At 34.2% G+C, this 22,271-nt stretch overlaps 1 protein-coding gene across 8 annotated transcripts in view; it reads left to right on the plus strand.

Moving 5' to 3' along the window:
* The window catches only part of SOX5 (SRY-box transcription factor 5), a 1,266,595-nt gene that overhangs the window by 765,889 nt on the left and 478,435 nt on the right, over window positions 1-22,271 (plus strand). For 4 of the 8 annotated variants that reach the window (XM_020994276.2, XM_078155079.1, XM_078155098.1 and 1 more), the window contains exon 1: window positions 14,680-14,824. The exons of the other annotated variants lie outside the window; for them this stretch is intronic. In XM_020994276.2, coding sequence (XP_020849935.1) covers window positions 14,787-14,824 — 38 coding nt within the window. In that variant the 5' untranslated portion in view covers window positions 14,680-14,786. Of the gene's footprint in view, window positions 1-14,679; window positions 14,825-22,271 lie in introns of those variants that run through there. 8 annotated transcript variants of the gene reach the window in all.

Below are 22,271 nucleotides of genomic sequence, written 5' to 3' on the forward strand. Positions count from 1 at the left end.
TTCAACAAAGATATTTGATGGAAATATTTTCCTCCATCTATAGCTTTTCTTGATATTTGTATTGATTTTGTTCATGCAATTATGTACAATAAAGTTGTCAGTTTTATCTTTTGAAGCTTTTTCTATCTCCAGTACTTAGTGCAATGCTTGGCACATAATAGGCACTTAATAAATGTTTATTTATTGATTAGCTGATTATGATACATCTGTCCCTTGTTTGGTTAGCTCTCTCAACCATAGTTGCAATCAGCACTTCGTTCTAGAAAATGCTTAAAATGTCCAAGTAAGTGTCAAGTCAACTGGTATGTGTTAGTGTTAGAGTAAAGGTAGTGCTTGGTACCTCCTAAGATGGCTTCCAAGCTTTCTCATTCTGTACAAGAAATGTCCCATTTCTGATATATCAGTTGGTTTTCTTTTCTTTCCAGGAGTTTCAGACAGTGATTCTGGGGGAAGTAAGGTCCTATTTATTCCCCAAAATAGGTTTTATGCACTATAATTGGTGAAATAGAATGAGGGCCCCTTGGCATATAATATGGATTTACAAAATAGGTTGTTGATTATTTATTGAGGGGCATAAGATTGAAACAAATGTTTATTTCCGCTATCATTACTCAAAGTCCATTAACAAGGAAATGTGAATTTTATCTGGGATTCCAAGTCTCATGTGGCTTCTTCGTCCTACATCTATAGAGTCAGAATTTATGGAGACAGGCAGGAACCTTGTCAGTTGGCTCATGGGTATAAGTCAAAGATAGAGTGAAACAATTAAAAAATGTAGGTTTGCAAGATAATAAACAATGAGTATCAGCACAAGTATCCTCAGAGAATTCTATCCCTAATTTACTTGGTCAGTACCAGGAGAACAGCCTCTGGATGTCTTCTGGAGGGCGAGGACAAAGGCCCTTTGATGAAGGGGCTTACAGCTTTCTCTTGGAATTCTACATATGAATACCAGCTTATATTCTAGATTAGGATATTACACACACACACACACACACACACACACACACACACACACACACACACACATACAAAATGCGCCTTAACTGTCTATATCATAGGATTAAAAATTTAAAGCCAGAGGGAACTTAGGAGCTATCTAGGTTACCTGCCTCATTTTTCAGATAAAGAAACCTAGGTCCTGAGAGGTGAATGAATGAAGAAGTATTTGTTAAATGCATATTATATCCCAAACACTGTTTTTATTTGATAGGGATACAGATTTTTTAAAAAGTAGACAGTCTTTCCTCAGACTCTAAGTGAAGGACACTATGTAAAATGATCTCTAGATATAGGACATATGGAAAGGCTTAGAAGACCTAGTGGTACAATAATACATAAGGATCTGGAAGGCACAGAGGCAGGACATCTGTTAAAGAAGGCACAGAAGACATCAAGACACAGTGGCAGGGAAGATGATAGGGCCTGGTGGTCCTTCATCTCACCACAAGGATTAGTAGTGGAGATCACAATGGCATCATCCCATCCCATACAAGTGGTATGAACAACCAACATTTGAACACAGGTTCTTTGACTCCAAATATAGTGCTTTTCCCACTTGTGTTACCTTGCTTCTCTTTCTATAGCTATCTATAAACACGTGCATTCATGTATAAATTATCTATAAAAACAATTTCAGTGGAATTGTATTTACAAATAAAGGTTGGTAGTTATAAAATCCTAAATAGCAAATACAGTATCCTTATACACCTTGTAAAAAAAATCATAGTTGCCACAAACCAGGCTTTATGATATGAAAAATTTTGCTGACCTTAAAAACATCATCTAAATAATTTCAGTTTTCATATCTTATGATTTTAAAATTTTGAATTTGGGATAAATTTGAGAATTATTAACTTACAAATTTTCTAGATTAAGTTACACGCTTAATTATTGATCTCTACTGTTGAAATAAGTGTTTAGCTGCTTAAGTTGCGTCCTATGTTTTGGTATTTTTCCCCATTGTTATAATTTTCTTTGTAAAAATATTTCTGTTTTCCTATGATTTATTCTTTGAGCCATTCTTTAGTATTATATTATTTGGTTTTAATTTTGTCTAAATACTTTAATCAAGTTTCCTATCAATATAATTTTTGAAAGTTCCATTGTAGTCTGTAAACTATTTTAAAATTTCTGACTATTTTTGAGCCTAGCATATGGTCAGTTTTTGTAGATATGTCTTTTAAAGATGAAAAGAAGTCTATTCCTTGTTCTTGACCTTCAGTTATTTCCAAAGGTATATCTATTTATTTTTTATAATATTCTTTTCTTATCCTTAATATCTTTCTTGCTGATTTCTATTTATCTAGCCCTGAAAAGGGCATATTAAATGATTTTGGTTTTACTGTCTTCCTCTAGATTGGTAATGTCTTCTTTTAAGTACTTAGATACAGTATTATTTGGGGTGTCTTTATATGTATATTGCATGTTTATACTACATGTTGTGTGTATATTTGCCTATATACACATATATATGTGTGTATATATGAATATAGAGGGAAAGGGGAGAGGGAGAGGGAGGGAGGGAGAGAGAGAGAGAGAGAGAGAGAGAGAGAGAGAGAGAGAGAGATTTCAAATCCTGCCTCAGACACTTACTAGCTGTGTGACCCTGGATAACTTATTTAAACACTCTTAGCCTCTCTTATGCAAAATGAATATATGTAACGCTCTTGGCAAACTTGAAAGCATTATCTAAGTGATAGCTATGTAGCTATATATGTATAGCTATATAAGCACAATGTAGTTCCTCTGCTTCTCAGTCTTAGCTATGTCTCTTTTTTCTCTTACCTTGATTGTGATTGCCATCTCTTTATTTTGAATTCAGTGGTGATTTGATATATTCAACTATCACTTCATTTTAACTGTATTTGAATCTTTATAAGTTGTAACAGATTTTGAGACTTTTGTTTTCTCATCCATTCTGCTACATATCTATTTTCTTCTTATTTCTTATAATTCAGCATACCACATTTCCCCCTATCATCCATTTGGAAACTGTTTGATTCTTTATTTTTCTCTTCTTGTCTTGTTTTCTGGGTAAGCTTTTTTTTTTTTGCTTTTTTTAACAGCTGATGTACAATGTAGTATTCTTTGATCTTTTGACTTTGCTATAACATTTTCTTTAGTTCTATCTTCCAGTCTGTTTTTTTCAGTGTCTACTACTTTAGTATGATCATCCAGCTTCTAGTTAAATTGCTTGTTCTCCTTCCAAGTTCTTCATTTAGTGTTCTAATTCTGCGTCTAATTCCTTCCTTCATCTCTGCATTCGCATTAATTTCTTTTAGTAGACTTTCTATCTAATCTCAGAGTTCTTGTGGCTAATCCTTTATATTTTCTGGGATTCTTCTTTTAATTATTGCAGAATTATCATATTCTACAATTTTATCTCAGGGTTCTCTTAACCTTTAGCATTTCTTAATTATATTAGGAGTTTTCTTCTTATTGCCCATTTCTTTTGTCTCTCCACTAGAGATGACTACAATAGGTTTCCTTGGGTTTCCCTCTTTATTTCTGTGTCTGCCAAATTTATTTGGGCTCTGCAATTGTTGCTGATGGTCTTATTCTGGCCCATCAACACAGGGCCCAACATGTGAAAGGAGGGCTGTGGCACCAATGTAATGCTCCTAGTCCTCATTTTGAAGTAGGGAAACCAGAAGCCCTGATGGCAAAAGTTTCTTAGTCCTTTCCCTTCAGCAAAATCTCTTATGGGGTATGTGTTGAGCTAGTTTAAAGTGATCTCTGGTCTCTCCCTTTTGATTTGGAACCAGATGGGGTAGTGACTGAACTGAGCAACCGTCTCCTCAAGATCGTATGAAAAAGACATTTGGTGATTCAAGCTAACAATGTGATTTTTGTTGGGTTTGTTTTTTTTTTTTTACTTTTTGTTATTGTCTTTTTTCTTTTGGAAAGGGGATTACTTTATTGATCTTTTGTTTCAGTCAGTGCATTTCATTACTTTTATTGTTCTTGAGGTATATTTACGAAGTGGCTATGTTTATCTGGAGTCTTTCACATATCCATCTTTACTAAAAGTCCTTGCATAATCTTCCTGATGACCATTTTGCTTATAATGAAGTGTCCAAGATGAGATTGTAAAGTATCCAATAAAATGATTTTTATTGTGGCCTTTCTCCTCATGATGAAACCAACTCTGCAGACTATTTTGTTTGCCTCTCTGGGGAGTGCCTCTAAACCATCCTTCTATTTTTCCTATTCTCATCTCATTACTGCAGCTTTAGTTTACCAAGTAGCATATCATCTCACTTCTCATTGAACAAATATCACATTTGGAACAGCAGTAGTTGAACTAAAGTTGATAATTTGTAGCTTCCTCTACCCCTTTTCCTGATGCTCCACCACAGAATCAATTTAAAAGTTCACCAGATTAGGTCTTTGAGTGGTAAACAAAGTAATAATTGTAGTAGTCAAGAATATAGTCTATTAATTTTTCATTTGTTTCCTACCTTACATAAATTATATAATCATATCACTTAGAGAGTAATTGGAGTGAATTCTAAATGGATGGTTAAAATGTGACTGAAGAAATTTTTTTAAATGTGACTGAGCCATCATAGAAAGTTTGTGTGTGAATTAAAAAAAAACATGAATTAGACAAAATATAAGTAAAATCATAGCTACAATTAACAACCAAAAAAATGGACTTATGATGATGAGTAAAAATGCTTGCATTAAAAATTTGGTCAGGATGGATTCATTACTTGTGATCACTAGTCAGGCACCAGATCCTTTCTGCTAGGAATAAAATGTGAGGTGTTAATATCTTAACTTCAATCAGGAAAAGGGTTTCTTAAAATTAGAGTTATAAAAAACAAAAGATATATATATATATATATATATATATATACGTATATATATATATATGTATATATATGTATATATATATATGTATATATATATATGTATATATATACGTATATATATATATATATATATATATTTCTTTTAAATTATAATTTAACCTTTAGGCCAATCATTCTTTCTTATTCACTCCATATTATATTTGTCCTTAGGATTTCAAGCTGAGACGTGTGTAAGTGATAGATCGTTTAGTCCAGCTACCAGTTTTTACAGATGACAAAACTGAAGCCCAGAGGGAAGAAGTGATGTTAAGGTCATATAGGTGCTAAATAGTAACCATGGATTACAAACCTGGAGCTTCTGACCACAGATTCAGGCTTTTTCCACCACACCATAGCACCATATGTGAAAGATGTGGGAGTTTTGTTTTGTTTTGTTTTGTTTCATGTTTTAGTTATAACATCATTTTCATAGTATCTCTTTTCATCAGGGTATATATGGTCTGATTCCATTAGGAATTCTATGTATTTCTCAACAAAAATGATTTAAACTACCTCTAAAATACTCCCAAATGATATCAAAAATTACTGAAGTGGCTATCCTGAAACTATGAACCTTGAATAGTAACTAAAAAAGTGATTTTGGGTTTGAATTCTTTAAGACCATTTGCAGAAGGGAACTCCAAGGAAGCAAATCATGCCTTAGGTCCTAATTCTGTTTTGGTGAATATGCAGACTGAAGAAAAATAATTGGAACACTCTGACTCACAGCCAGAATATGCAATAGGGAGAGCTGACTGTTTGAAGAAACTAGGACTGTGAGTTTGTGGTGGGCCTTGGTCTCTTTTTAACACCTTGCTATTGAATTTGGGATTACTTTTCAAAAGTAACTGAACATCCAGCACATTGTAATAATCCTGTCTGCTCAAATGAGGTGATGGTAGTGAACTCTTTGGGTGCTTGATGAGTAACTCACAGCTATACACTGATTATAAATATTTGTTTTTCTTGAATGAAGGAATTGTTCTTTTTAATATTTCAGTGTTATAAGTAGCAAATTGAGTAGCTCTGCACCAATGGAATGAGTTGAACTGTTTCATAAGTCCTCTGTTTTTGTAATCTTATTTGTGAGTTCAGTCTCTAACATGTTGCTATGGTCTGGCACTCATATTTCATCAGCAATTTCAAATAATATGCTGATACAAGATGAGACTTCTCCTAGCTGATACATCATGTTTCACATGTGCATGTGCACGCATGTGCACACACACATCAAAATTATAGGCAGGATACAAGTAATAGGAAGGAAGGAAAGTACACCAAATAACCTGTCATATAGCCACATATTCTTAATAAACACTAGGATTTTCCAGAATAAATTGTCTCCAAGGTGAAAGAGAAAGTACAAATTCATTTAAAATATGTAAAGAAATGTTGGCGATTCATACCTGAAACCGCAGCTGAAAAAGGAGTTAAATCTGAACTTGTTTATGATCTTAACAGTTTCTGATATTCTCTTTGAGAATTTTCCAGCAGTGTTCTCTGGAACATCTTATATTTCCTCAGCCTGTGTGAGTCTCCTTTTTTGTATTTGCAATAGAAACAACAAAAGCTCAAAAGCACACTTTTCCTACATTTATTTTACTTTCTATAGTACAGTTGCTGCAAAGACACAGAGAGAATGAAAATATAGTTTTATGGTGTTTCTTTTGTTTGACTTTTTTCTTTCTTAGAATTTATATTTTTGCTTCTACATCCATGAGTTTATGTAATGTATTTATGTTCTCAATCCATTTTTATACATGTGTAGATTTTATTTTGTAAGTTTTGTTCACTTAATTTGTAGCTCTATCTCCCCCCTTGATTTTTTTTAGTTTTCATTTCCATATTTAACATTTTGGGGGCATTTGGTATAGCTAGGTTAAGTTAAAGCATTAAGTTTTTCATTTTCATGTTACATATTAATTTTCTTGAATTATCCCTTATAGCTTTCCATAACCAGTAGTGTGTGTGTGTGTGTGTGTGTGTGTGTGTGTGTGTGTGTGTGTGTGTGTTTTAATTTGGTAGCAAACATATGGACTTCTTTTTCTTTCTTTAAATCCTTAACCTGAAGTGCATATGAAATTAGCAAAAGCGTTTGATTTTCATTATAATGTTTCAATCTTTCTATCTCACCATTTTAATCAATGGTTTACTCACTAGGGTACAGTTTTCAGTCATACTTGACCTACATTTTTGGCTGCTATTGTGTTGGCTACTAACATTAGAACAAGTTGGGATTTTACCAGTACCCATCCATATACACATTATCAAATACATACTTAAAACAATGATATATTTGGATTGTGTATTTTATTTTTAAATATAGAGGAGTGGCAACTTGGTATGGTGAATATAGAGTTGGCCTTAAAACAGTAATGACCTGTATTCAAGTCATGCCTCTAACATATACTGGCTCTGTAACCCTGGGAAAGTCACTTAACCTTTCAATTTTATAGACAATTATCATAGGGTAATGAATTATCAGTCAATGCAGAGATGTTCTTATACCATGAGATGTGCTCCATATCAAAAGGCAATTAAAAAAACTTTTTAGTGAACTGTCAAGAAATCCTATTTTTAAAGCATCCTAAGGCCCTTGATTTAGAGCTAGAAGACACCTTAGAGGAGTGGGGAACCTGTGACCTCGAGGCCACATGTGCCCTTAAGGACACAGGTTCCCTACCACTGAGGCCTAGAGGCTTTCTTGACTAACCCCTCATTTTATAGAATAGGAAACTGAGGCTCAGGGAAGTAAAATACAGAACTAATAAGTGCTAGAGGTTGGATCTGAACCCAGTTTTTGCAAATTCTAAGTCCAATAGTCTATCCACTATGGCATAACTCTAAAAGGAATTTTAAATACCTATTTTAATATGCATAAGTCTAGTAGCAGTGTCAACATAATGACAACTATAATTTTTGTTAAAGATGGAAGCTACAAAATTTTTATACTTTATAGGGAGTTGCAGAGCTTATGTATTTAAATAATTCATCCCATATGCTACTAAGCCTTCTTTATCCTCAGTGATGGATTCTATTGTTATATAGCTCTTTGATTACTGTTTAACTTTTCATGTTCATATAATCAACTTCCTCCACTCCATAGCAAACTTCTTGAGGGTAGGTAGTGTAGCTTCACTCTCCCCCTCTCCATTTCCCAGATCTGCATCACCTGATATGGAATCTAACACAGGCTAGAATATTTCCTGTCTGCCTGGATGAATGATCTCCATATAATTCCATTTTACATATATCTTCCTCTTAAAAAATACTCTTTTACTAAAATAACTGTCAGATAGGATTACTGGCGCTGATATTTGAAAGATTATAGAAGAAAGGAGAGGTACCATAGTATTGAAAAGGAAGAAATATTTTCCCAACTTTAAAAAAATTTTTCATGCCAAAACTATAAAATGTATTATTAAGGAGATGGTTAATGAACAACTAGAAAAGGAAATGGTGATTCCAAAGTACAAGCATAGTTTCATTAAAAAAAAAAGATGATGGCAGAAAAACCTTATTTCATATTTGATGAGCTTATTAAACTGATAGAAATTTATAAATATGGTTTACCTTGATTTTAGCAAAACATTGCATAAAGTTGATGATAACTGTTCTTGTGGGAAAGATAGGGACTAAACAATTGTTGTTCAGTCATTTCAGTCATATCTAACTCTTTGTTTTCCCATTTGGGGTTTTCTTGGCAGTGATACTGGAGTAGTTTGCCATTTCCTTCTCCAGCTCATTTTACAGATGGAGAAACTGAAGCAACAGGGTTAAGTGACTTGCCCAGGGTCACACAGCTAATTGCCTGAGGCTGGATTTGAACTCAGGAAGATGAGTCTTCCTGACTCTAGGCCTGGTGCTCTACCCATTGCTCTAGCTAGAGCTGCCTAAACAATGAAACAGTTAAATTAATTCAAGAACTGGTTGAATGGCTAGACAAAAGTAATCATTAATGATCTCATATCAATTTGGAAAAAGGTCTCCAGTGTAGGGACTCAGGGATCTGTGTGTGGCTTATGCTGTTTAAGATATTTATCAGTTAGTTGGACAAAATCATAGATAACATGCTTATGAAATTTTCAGTTGAGACAAAGATATATGGGATAGCTATCATATTAGAGTGAGGATCCAAAAAAAAAAAAGACTTCAAAGGGCCAAAAAGTTGGGTTGTATCTAACAAGGTAAAATTTAATAGCAGTGAACATAAAATCTTACACTCGAGTTCAAGACATTAAGATGGCAGAGAGATGGTTAGATAGAAATTCAACTAAATAGTATTAAATTATTTAATAGAGTGAATAGTATGGTAAAGCTGAAATTTTTAAAAAGGCTAACATGATATTGGGGTGCATTAAGAAGCATAGCCCATTTCATTATGTTCTGGTGAAGTCAAATTTAGAGTATTGTACGTTTTAAAAAAGATAATCTTAATTGCTTTCAAATACATTTTTATTTCTCATATCTGTGGATAAATTAGTCAATTCAAACTTTTTTTGCACTATCAAATATCAAGATGTTCAGTTTTTCAAAAGCAACAATGTCTCTCATTGACTGACAAAAATTAACTTCTATTTGTAGCAGCATAGAATGTTAGCTGTTTTTTTTTTCTTAGAACTTTTGCTTTCCCCATTGGCACTTTTTTCATTCCCTCACTTCAGTTTTTAGATTTTAATTTCTTTATCTTATCCTATATTTCCTTTTGTATATCATTGGTGAATCAAGAAGTCTCCAGTGGAATGCCTTAGAGATCTGTGATGTATAGGGTTTATAGTAGTGACTTAGATAAAGGTGTAGACAACATCCTTATTGATTTTTTTTTAATTACACAAATCTGGTGGGTGATAGCTGTCACGCTAGAAAATATTGTCAAATTCTCAAAAAGATCTAGACAATCTAGAAAATTGGACTGAATGTAATATGATGAAATTTAGTGCAAATATATGTGAAATCTTATACCTGGGTTCAAAAAAATCTTTCTAAATATGAGTTATATAAAGTTCAAAAAAGTCATGAACATTTTAATGGACTAAAAGCTTTAATAGAATTCAAATGTGATAAAAACCAAAAAAGCTTATGCATCCTTGAGCTACATTCAAAGGGACAGTTCTAGTAATGAAGAGGTGATTGTCCCATTGTACTAGGCTCTTGTCAGACCACATCTGTAAAATTGTGTCCACTTCCATGCATCACATCTTTGGAAGGACAATTATACAGTCTACACCTTATGATCCAGATGTCATAATAATGGCAGATGGAAAGATGTCCTTGAGTCTATGTCACATGAGGATCATATGGAGGAGCAGAGGGTGTTTATCTTAGAGAAAAGAACGCTGGTGTGTGAAGGGTGAGGAAAGGAAAGGAGAAGGCATAGGACATGACAGCTATCTTTAAAAACCTAAAAGGCTATTCTGTGAAAGAAGGATTTGATTCATTCTGTGGGTCCAAGAAGGAAGAAATATGAACAATAGACAGTAAAAATCACAAAGACTCCAATTTAGTTTTAATATAAAGACAAACTTCCTGTTAGAACCACATAAAAAATGGCATGAGCTTTCTCAGAAAGTAGTGAAGTAAAGACTGCATGCCTACTAGTCACATGTAATGTAGTATAAATTTTTTTGAATAGTTTGAACTTCACAGTCACCAAAGTCCTTTCTAAATCTGAAATTCTATGATTTTGTGATTTGGAGAACTCTAAAGTAAAAGGTCATGATTCAGGTATTTTTTTTTTAATTTGGATCAGCTAGAACAATTCAGTGTCATCCAAGACAAAACTAGTAGAACATTTTGAGGTTTACATCCCTTCTAGTAAAACTATTCCAAAATCTAATAGTGATGTCAATTTGCTTTCTAAGGACTCAAATGGGGAATATCATTTCCTGCTAGTTTAGAATAGAATGGTTAGCATTATTCTTATATATCTACTGAATACAGTACCAATGCAAGCATCTAATTTAAAAATACTCTATGTATGAATAATCTGAAAGCTCCTTAAAAGGAACCCAGTACCATCTTGGTGATCTCATTTAGTACTAATTAATTCTGTGTAAAAAATATGGCTCAAAATTAAAAGAGCAATGAATAAAAGATTGGTTACAAGTACTAACACAACCACTAAGCTACTGATTGGCTTTGGACAGTCCTTTGAAAAAATGTTCTCCTTGTTGTAGGCATGGCTCTAGAGCCAACACCCTCTTAGTTCAGGTTCAATGTTGGGACAAAATGAGGCAGGAAGACTTAGGTTCAAGTCCCCTCTCTCATACAGTCTATGACCCTGGGCAAATCACTTAGCCTCTGTTTTCTAGGCAATTTTCTAAGATTTTAAAGTGTAAAAAATATTCTCACCTGTATTGGTAGAAGTTTTCTCACCTGGGATTTACCTTTACTAATGAAATCATAGGTCTAGTACTTATCCTAAAATGTTAATTACACAGGGGTTTCCTTCAAGAATAAGTATATTCCAGGTCCATCCTAAGCCCCTGAGGTTATAAGAAATAAATCCCTTCCAAGACAATGTTTATAATAATAGTTAAGGGACTTAATGTTTTAGACACCTAAGACTCATTCATAGCATTCTTCACATTTATCTTTGGTATGTTAAACAAATAAAATTGGCTGGTGTTCTATTGAATATGAAAACTTAGGACACCAAAGATACTGAGACAGCCATCATGCCTTTAAAACACAGTTTGCATCAGACTCATAAAAACTTTTAATTTTTACCTATCCTGCTGACCTTTTAGATTAGAGTTTCAGATGAAGCCAGAGGTGGTGGCTGTAGTAAGACAGAGCAAGCTGGGGCCATACACAACTAAGCAGCTTGCCTTTTGGTTATTATCTCTATTTCTATCTTTATACTGCACTATGTCTCCTTGCTCTCCCTCTTAGTCCTTTCCTCCTGCCTCCCCTTCCTGACTCTAGCTCCTCCTGCTCACTGTAACCTATTCCCACCTTTTTTATTTGCTTTGCTCTACTAATATGAAAAAAAATGAAACAATATTCCCAAATTAGGCAGATTTATACAACCTTCTTTTTAAAGAAAATTATTTATGTAACCTACACCCCTAATTCTTTATATTTTGCTACCTACTCCCCAAAGGAGGTCATTTTGTTGAAGTTTTGAATTTCTCTAAGTGTTTTTAGGTGAAGAGATGTCTTTTAGCCTTATTCTGAACGAGATGTATATAGACTCCTAAAACTAATAAATGAAAATAGCTTAAACTGTTTATTACTATAACATTATCTTTTCGGAAAGTTTGTTTCATTTAAAAAAAAAGATTTGAGACTAATTGCTAAAAAGAAATAGTTATAATAACCACCACCACCATTATCCTTCCCTTTTCTTTCAACCAACCCCACCAGAAAAACATATAACCATCAATTTTTGTTACATCTCATGTTAACTGCTTTGCCAGGGTAGATGATAATTCTGTATTTTTTGTTGTTATTACTCTAACTATATAATAGCATATTTAAATTCAATTTAATTTTGATTAGGGATCACAGTCAAACAGAGGTATGCATGCATCCGTATGTATTATATATACACTCGTGTGCACACATATATGTATGCTTTTTGCAATATTTATTTAGGGGAAAAATTAAAAGATAAGTATGATTAGTGTATCTTATTATACTTTTTACTCCCAGCTGTATCAATAGTTTTAAATGATATCAATGGGTTGTAGAAGGTGAGAATTAAAAAATAAATCTATCAGTATAAAAGGCTAAAAATTGATAGCTGCTATTTTAGGGGGTATGTGAATGTGCGTGTGTCATTGTGTATGTCTAAAAAAGTAAACTTGCTGTCTGCCTGTCGCCAGGAAAAAAAAAAAGTGGGACCTAATCAAACCACTGTGGGGTCAACCCTTGTGGTTTTAAAGGCCCTTAATGTTGTCCAGCTGCAAAATAAAAGGAATTGGGAGGGGAAGTTGGAAGGAGTGGGGGGTGGGGGGGGGCTGGTGGAAAAGAACAGGGAGTCTGGCTTTTATTTTTTTTAAAGTGAGTTCAGTGCCAGCCTGGACATTGGCTGTGCAGACTATTGAGCCATTGTCTGCTCCATTTCCAGAATAGCCCCCAGTTAATCACTTCGGCTTTGAAGGGAATTTCCTCGTGGAATTCTCCACAGAAAATCTAATCAACTGACCTGCCCTCTCAACAATGGAAGGCTTTTTTTTTTCTCTCTCTTTCCCTTATTGGGGCGGACTCTGTAATGTAGCCTTTTGTGCAGAGTGAACCCTCCCAGTAGGAGTGGAGGGAGAGAGAGAGGAAGGGAGGGAAAGAGAGAGAGAGAGAGAGAGAGAGAGAGAGAGAGAGAGAGAGAGAGAGAGAGAGAGAGAGAGAGAGAGAGAGAGAGAGAGAGAGAGAGAGAGAGAGAGAGAGAGAGAGAGAGAGAGAGAGAGAGAGAATGAGAATGCACAGTCTTGTGTTTGTGAGGGTGTGCTTACTCTGACCAGATGCTGCAGTGCACGGAGATAGTCACCATCTCTGCGTGTGTGTGTGTGTGTGTGTGTGTGTGTGTGTGTGTGTGTGTGTGTGTGTGTGTAGAGTGTGTGTGTGTATGTGTATGTGCCTCTGTCATTTCATGTCAAAGGTACATTACCTGATTACCTTCCTCATCTGCCAGATTTTTATCTAGATAATTGGAACTGCTATAGAGGCTGTTCTCTGCCAGCCAGCTTAGAATCTGTAAAACCATAGTTTGTCCACCTTGTTATCTGTGGCTGCCTGGGCAGAGGAAATTAAAGAGATCCACAGCTAAGGGACTTAGCCTTGTTCCCTCCTCTCAAACACCCCCTCCCCCAGCAACCAAAAATCAGAACAAATCAAAAGTTATTACTATTTGGGGAACAGGGGTGATTTTTGTTTTGTTTCACATGTGTTATTTTGGGATGTGGATACCTATTTCCCTCCACATAGCACTGATGTTTTATGGAGTTTGGAGCTGAGGAAACTTTGGCTGTGTTGCCAGGACATTCGCACCACTTTGTGGAAAGCAAGAGCTAACAGTGAGACGGACAGAGTGAGTGACAAGTTGTTTACAGGTTTCCTTGAAGGGGCCTCTGCTATATTTCAATCTGTCAAAGTTGCTTTTCTTCCCTCAGAACAATGCCTGATTGTTGTGTGTGTATGTGTGTGTGAGTGTGTATGAGTGTGTGCTTCCGTGTGCGGGCAAAGAGAAAGCCGGGGGGGGGGGGGAACGGAGGATAAGAAGAAGTGAATGTGTAAAAAATACTATTGCTAACATTTCCATTTTTTCTGTAATTAGTTAATAACTGCAGTTTAAACGGGTGGGTGTTATTATAGATTCTCTTTTAATCCACCGCTAATACATTTTTCTTGATTAGCATTATTTGTGTATGCATTTTATTAATGGGGGAGAGTGTATGGGGGATTGTTAAATGAGTTGACTTCTCACATTCTCTGATGACTGGATGATAGAATTAAAAGGAAAGGACAGGCACCCTGAGGTTGTCTAGTGCCTAGCAGCCGCAGCGTGCTGCTCAGCTGTGGGGGAAGCTTTCTAAACACTCTGTGCCGCTAAGTGTGCTACCCCTTTAAGAGACTGGTCAAGGAGTCCTAGTTCACAGAGAGGGAGAGGGAGAGGGAGGGAGAGGGGGAGAGAGAGAGAAGAGAGAGGAGTGAGGAAGAAAAGAGGGGGAGAGGAGAGAGAGAGAGAAGAGAGGAGAGAGAGAGAGAGAGAGAGAGAGAGAGAGAGAGAGAGAGAGAGGAGAGAGAGAGAGAGAGAGAGAGAGAGAGAGAGATTGAGATTGAGGGAGGGAGGGAGAGGGGGGAAGAAGAGAAGAGAGGAGAGGAGAGGAGAGAATCAATTGGTTTAGAGGGTTTGGACTCACTTGACAGGTTCAGTTGGAGACGATCATAGGTGGCTGCTGTGACAAAGGGAAATTGTGCTTTTCCAGCATGCTAACTGACCCTGATTTACCTCAGGAGTTTGAAAGGTGAGTTGAGTTGTTTTGTTTTGGATGTTATTTTTTTTTAAATATGAAAGTATAACTCTCCCATTTTACAGGCTGAGAATCAGTTGTGAGATGCTCTTTAAAAAGCATGCTTGCCGGAGAAGCTTTTATATGATTCTATATGTTGACTGAATCTTGCTGTTGTTTTCTGAACCAAATTGAAGGAATTTACAAAGTCCCCAAGCTTGCTATTGATGATTTTAGGTTTGGTCCTATAACAGAGATTTTAATGAACATCTCTTCCTTTCTTCCTCTAAATCTTTTTTTATGCAAAGGACACACATTTTCAGCATCTCTGTCTCAGATGTAATTTCTGGGATGACAGAGGAATTTGAGGATGATTAGAACTAAGGCTTTAAGTTCCTGCAAACTTTGGAAGTAGCTCCATAAAGCACATGACCTTTTGTTGATATAAGGGAACAGGGTGTGCATTTTTTTTTAACTCAAGTTAACATCACAACAATCCATCAGGAGATCTCTTTTTTCAAGTGTCAAAAAAGTTAAACACTGATGATTCCTAAGTTTTAGTGGACACTTTTTGCCCTGGCTGTCGAAAGCTCAATTTTGATTTATGATGTTTCCTTCTTTTGCCAAGACAGCAGCATGTGTATTTGGAATTAAGTTGTTACTATTGAGAAAGTATTTTTAGCTGCTTTAGTTTTGTATTATTTCAAGTTGAGTTGGGCTTTCAAAGATGTTAGTCCTCTTCATGTGCATCTTAATATATACTGTAATTTAAAAAAAAATCTTTATTCTTACTCTACCGCAAGTTCAATTTTTGGGGAAAACTATAAATAGGATCTTGTTTGCCATTTAAAATAATTCAAACTTTGCATTCTCTTTGGTGAAATTTTTTTAATCTAAAAAAAGACAGGATGCATGATACATAGGCTATATTTTTTTTCATTTTCATGAAAGCTACCTTCTGTATAAACATTTGTTGTATCTGACTATGCAATGCAAGCTAGGTGCTAGACCAGCTGGTTAAAAATATGCTAAGTCAAGCTGTTCATCGCTCAAATGACTGAATTTGATATGAAAAGGCGAAAAAAGAAAGACAAAGATTAAAACATTTTAAGATTGCAGTAAATCAGTAAGCAATGGAAGATGAAAAAGAGTACTGAGAGTAGAATACATCTTGAATGTGGTTATATATTAGGGTGCAGAATATGAAATTACAGAGAAAATTAAAATAGCGCAAAATATACTTTAACAATGGTTTCTTTTTTTTTCTTCCTACTAAGGGATTTATTGACCAGATATCCCCATTTAAATAGCTGGACTTCTTTAATGGTTTTAAGTGTTATAATATTTTCTCGCTTGAATTTAGTAACTCCTTAAAACGTTAACATTTTACTTGAGAAGAATGCTTTATTTTACAGAGCCAAATGTGTTACCCTAGAAATTATTAGTGTTTGAAGTAGGGAATACTTTCCTAATTCAGTGGAGTAACAGCTCCCTATGTGGTACAGAGTAAGAGTTAAACTATAATATTCTTTAACTGTAATTGTATGTTATGAAAATGATACTGGCAATCTGATTTGTAAGCCAGTTAAATGATTCTTATAAAAAGTGGTTACATATTAAAAGGTTATATTCTATGTTTATATATAGACAAGCTTTACCACTGTCAGTTTTATTTGTATTTTTTTCAATTATCTCTTTTTGAGTTAATTAAAAACTCCCAACCCCAACCCCCAAATTCTAAAGCTAGACTATCTTAACATTTTACTCCTGGCTCATGTTTCATTTTTGCCATCACTCAGGGGCATGCACTTCTCACTGACTGTTTAAATAAGCAAATGGTAATCAATAGTGTTGGTATTCTTGCTGACAGATTTAAAAATATTAACTCAAATATTTTTGAAAGATATCCCATGATGTAAGAGGCCTTAATTAGAATTGGTAATACAACCCCAAATTTGTATAGCTTATTACCATCTGTTTATGTTATGAATATACAGGTAAATGTATCTATAACAACCTAGATGTAGTGCATATCATGTAGCGTTGATGATTTCCACTTATAAAAAGAAAATTCAGGGGATGTGTGTATAATATGTCTACACTGCCACATGTGTTCAGCTGAGATGTTTTTCTGCTTTTTAGATTACTTGTAACTGTTTCCATATAAATTACTTACAGAATACACAAATACCTGCCATAGGAGATTTTCAAAAATCAGTCATCACCCATGAACCTATAAAAGAAGCTTTCTAAAATAACTTGTGAAGTAGATCATTGAAGTGAACAAAGTTACTTGCTTTTAGTTTTTTTTTTACACTAGAAATAGAAGTTTTGTCATCTTAGACTTTCCATTGAGAGATTTCTGACTATCTCTAATTGTTCTCTAAATCTCCATATTGTTTTGAAACTTTACAGAACAGTTATAAACTGTACAATTAAAAGTTAAATGTGGAGATGACAACTGTTTGATTTGGATCTGTATACGACTGTGATAACAGCTCTAGAGGTGAAAATGGTCAGGACTGTCATTTAAACAATTGTTAATTCATTCAAAAGTGGTAGCAGTTGCAGAGGCTGTTAAGAATTGTCCTTCAGGATTTATTAAAAATTTACCAAACTGGACAGTCTTCTCTGAAAAGTAAAGTGAGTTCCATCTTTTTGTTTTTACTTACAAGTATTCACTCTCCTAACTAAAATGATAATGTAGACTCCACATGGGGATGGGAGTCAGGGAAGCATTTCTAAAGAATTCTTGGAAATATTACTGGCAATTAGGACCTATTATGTCTTACTTCTTAGAGCCAGTATAATTGACAGCATGCACTATATGTTAATAGCTATCACATTAAATGCATACTAGAACTCTTACAATATAAACCTTTGTAGACTTGTAGATGTGTTCGTGTAATTAAACACAAGCGAATCTGACTTTGCTTGGTTTTTTTTTTTTAAGGACGCTGCATGTCCATTTAAAATTTCTGAAACAAGGAGCTACCAAAATAATTATCACAACCTTTTTCATGTTTTTGTGATATTGATAAATAAGGAAAATGAATATTTAACCCTGTCATACATATATTTGCATACCATTCCTCTCTTTTATACTCCATATACCTTGTACATATATAACATGCAACAGTTTGATAACTAAGTTACTGCACTTTTCTCTCTGTTTGGTTATATTAGTGCTTAATTAAGTATCAAGTGTGAAATGATTGCTTAAGAAGAAAGAGTATGTTGATGTCTGTGGAGGGTAAAAATGAAACCAGGTTAAGCATTTGGTGTCACCTATTCAGTGGTATCTTTCAAAATGGGTGCAGATTGAAGAATGCCTGCATAGATAGATGTGGAGCTAATGACTATAGGACAAAAAGTCTCTGATGGGAGGATAAGAAATGGACTTAGCTATTGTTCATTTTAGGTCTACATCAAATTTAGCTTGATCTTTTACCAACACTTACCTAACGGAAAAATCATTTTCTCATGAGAACACTTTCAAATATATTTCTTACAAAAATATACTGGTAGCTTTTATAAGTTGGTTGTCCTATCACATATTGTTTGGAAATGATTTTCTATTTCATAACTAAATATAATAGAACACCTCTTCAGTGATACTTTTAGATCACCTAAAATTTGCACACAGGAATCAGAATTTCAGAACTTACCTTCTATTATTGAGGTGGACTTATTTAGTTTGTATAATGGTTTATATATCTGATTTGTTCCTAAGGTAAGGAAGGAAAGAGAGATTTCTAAATTGGATACAAAGGAAAGTTATAGCTTTGTATTCAGAATATGTTTCCAGGGTGTTCTGCTTTGTTCATTTCATTTGTTATACTTATGCTTGTTTATAAAGGAAAAGTTGACTGCAACATATTAGAGATTTTAAATAATCTACAACTACCTAGAATGGAGCTGTAAGTTTGTAATGTAACATGCAGAAAGGAAGAGATAAAAATGAAAGTCTTGGTAGGATTGTGCTCTGGGTGGCTATCAAGATCATCTAAGAGTTAAAATATTAAGCAACATCTTGTAGTGTTCACTGTGCAATAAGTTTCATAGATGTAGAAATATGTGAGGGTGATTGTTGCTTTTCATTTTTGCAGAGTTCTTGTATCAGAGCCCACCAACATAATAAGCATGTGATAAAGTATTTTTACCTGTTCTGAGGGAGCTTTTTGCTAAGAACCGTATATACATCTTACATGAGGGCTAAATAAGACCTGTTCTGTTACTTAAGCACATTATTCTTCCATAGAGTTGGGAACTGTTTCAAATGGATTAAATTCATAATGCGTTTAGAAAGTGGAATTACATCCATGGGTAAAGTCTGATTTTTATTGCTTACTCTTCCCATTATTCATTTTTCAGCAATCTAATGATTATATAGTGTGCTGAAAATACATGTCATGTAGGTTGAATGTCTCTGCATTTACAAACTAGGTAAATAACTATAACTGATGGATTTTCTTTTTCCTCTTCATAATTTGTTATTTATTTATAATTTAAGTCAAGTTAACCAGCCCAGGTTGCTCTGTTCTATTAACACAGATACTGTCAATATGCAGTAGATGTGAATATCATATGTTAGTATCAAGTGAAAAAGTGTGGCATAATTTTAATGTGACACTTCTGTTAGAATAGAAACAAGAAGCTCTCTAAAATCAAGCAATATTTTTATTCTTCATATGTATGTGTTTTACATGCCATTTCATTGTGTGTTATCTTACTAATTCCTTATCATAAAATAATAATTGTGATCTCTAGATAGACTTGGTCAAATAATACTCAACTTGTGAAACAACTTTAAAAATATTTTACTATTGTTTTGCTTTTAACACTTGGGCAAGTTTAACTTAATATCCAATATTCTTTAACAGCATTCACTGACATCAGGTCAGTTGAAGACGATAGGACTTTGATCATTTGCTATTTCAGATTTTTATTAATCCTGTCCCTCTGTCCCCAAGTCTATAACCTCTTCTCAGCTATCACTAACATAACCTGTTCATCTTTACTAAGTAAGTTCATGTGTCCTGAATTTCCTCTCAAGAGGAAATTGTTCTACTTGTCTAGTTCTAACTGTCCAATAGGGGTTTGTTTTGAGCACCACACTCAGTATCCATTCCCTCTAGAGACTGAGAGTAAAACCTCAGCCGTACTCCCAGCATTTGCCAGCCTGAGTCGTTAGAGACTCAAAGTTGTTCTCAATCTTTTGCGCCTCTACTGTAACACTGAATTCTACTCAGTGGACTGTGGAGGACCAGGCAGGAACAAGATCTAGAAGAATTCTGGTGAGAACTGTTTATGGGGATATGGTATTTTAAAAGAATGTAGTAAACAAACAGAATTGTGGCATAAACAAAGATAATTAGCATAAACAATATCATTTTAGGACAGGTGGTTTAAAAAAACAAACAAAACAAAAAACCCAAATATGAACCCAACTTGAATGCTGCCAGTTTGGAACCACTGAACCTTAATCTGTACTTCATGAGATTTGCCCAGGTTTGTTGATAAACTTGTCAACATGCTTTTGCTTTCCTTTTGTAAAATTTTCCGGTCATTATGCCCTTTTGTCACCCAGCTTGAAAGTAATTAATCTGTTACAAGGTGGTGTAATGACTTTTTTACCCATAAAACATGACAGAAGTAAAATTAAAAACAAAAGCTGGTGACTGTTCATAGACACTTGAAATGAGCTTTGAACAATAAATCTATCCAAACCCAAACTGGATTGAGTGGATTTTAGATTTCTCTCTTTTTAATCAAAGTAATTATCTCAGTCACTTGACTCTATAATAATTGTACTTTTACTTTTTCCTTATCTTTGGATTCAGAAAAACTTTTTCCTATTGCTTAAGCCTTGGGATAGTGGTTTATTCTTAAGAATAGGTATATCATAAGTGTCATTTTCTTGCCGTTTTCCTTGACAACTAAGGGAATGTAACCTAGTTGTGTATAAAATGTGATAGGTGATCATGAAGTGCCAAGGATGACATTTATTTTGCTCATATCATCTTAAGGTACTATGCCATAGTAATAGTATTCTTGTCTAAAAACATTTAAATTATTTATTTTTTAACCAATTAATGTCTTTATATATATTGGTAGATCTATAGTAGAGCTACAGCTATATAGATATGTATGTATATATTATATATATAAATATATACATACACACATATATATGTATGTATGTGTATATGTGTGTGTGTATATATATTGCTTTAAGTGAAATTTGAAGCATGCTGAAGAGACTGTTGTTTGTTTTCCTTCATACTAAGGACCAAAGTTCTTATTGATGTTGAAAAGGTGTTTTCTCCTCTTCTTCCTCATGGAGGAAATGCAAGTGGTATCTCTGTGTAGTTCTTTCTTGCTAAACTGAATGCAGTTTTCAATGAATATTAGTTTCTTGGAGTTATAGAGATGCATGTAAACTAGCAAACTGTATTTCATTCATATACTCTTGAGATTTCTCATACTTCAGGGACAAAAATAATTTGGCTACCAACAAATTAGGGCTACCTGCCAGAGTTAACACATATAGTAGGTAACAGTAACACTATAACTAAAAAGCTTCTGGCGGGGGGGGGTGGAGAGGGAAACAACACTGAAATTTTCATATGTAACAGCATTTCTATTTCTGTTATTTTTGAAAGAATATATATAATATATATATATACACATATACACACATATATATTGCAAAAATGTTAAAGTGTGTATAAATAACATAGTGATATAATTTCCCTTAATATACACATGTACATATATACATATATATACACACATACATATATGCACATATGTGGGGAGTACTTTTGGCATATTATCTCATTGCGTGGTGACATAGGGACCTTCATTTAATTCCACTTGCCCCAATGTACTCTCTAAGCACTGTGAATATGTCTAATATGAAGCAATGAACTTCATAGCACAGGGCTAAAAATTAACAAAAGCATTTTTAAACAGCAACTTGTTTGAATGATGGCTTTAAGAATATCTTTAGTTTTACCAAGGAGACCAAGTATGAATAGTTTCTAGTTCTTTTCTGGTTACAAAGGAGATTTTCTCAAAGTTAGAAAACTAGGTAAACAAGTGAGGCAATTTAATTGATTGTAACTGCCTTGTATGTGTTTCCTTTCTATTATAGCTAAAGAGAAGTTGTTAGATCACAAAAGTAGTATTTTGGTACTTTTGCAATAGTTAGTTTATTTCAAAATGTGGTACTACATTTACTTTCACATTTTGGTTGCTTTTTAATCTGATGTTAATTCATAAAGTACCTTTTTTATTTGGCCACTTAGAGACTGAGCTATAGTTAATTCCCTTTTGGCATACCTTATACTCAGATTTTTATAAATTAAGAATAAATTATTTCATAGGGCAATAATCATCCCTTCATACAATATTGTTCTACATGACAAGAAAACAGGATCTATTACCTACTCTATTG

The sequence above is a fragment of the Phascolarctos cinereus genome, unplaced genomic scaffold, assembly GCF_003287225.1.
Source record: "Phascolarctos cinereus isolate Bilbo 61053 unplaced genomic scaffold, phaCin_HiC Scaffold_1;HRSCAF=81, whole genome shotgun sequence".
Lineage (NCBI taxonomy): Eukaryota > Metazoa > Chordata > Mammalia > Diprotodontia > Phascolarctidae > Phascolarctos > Phascolarctos cinereus.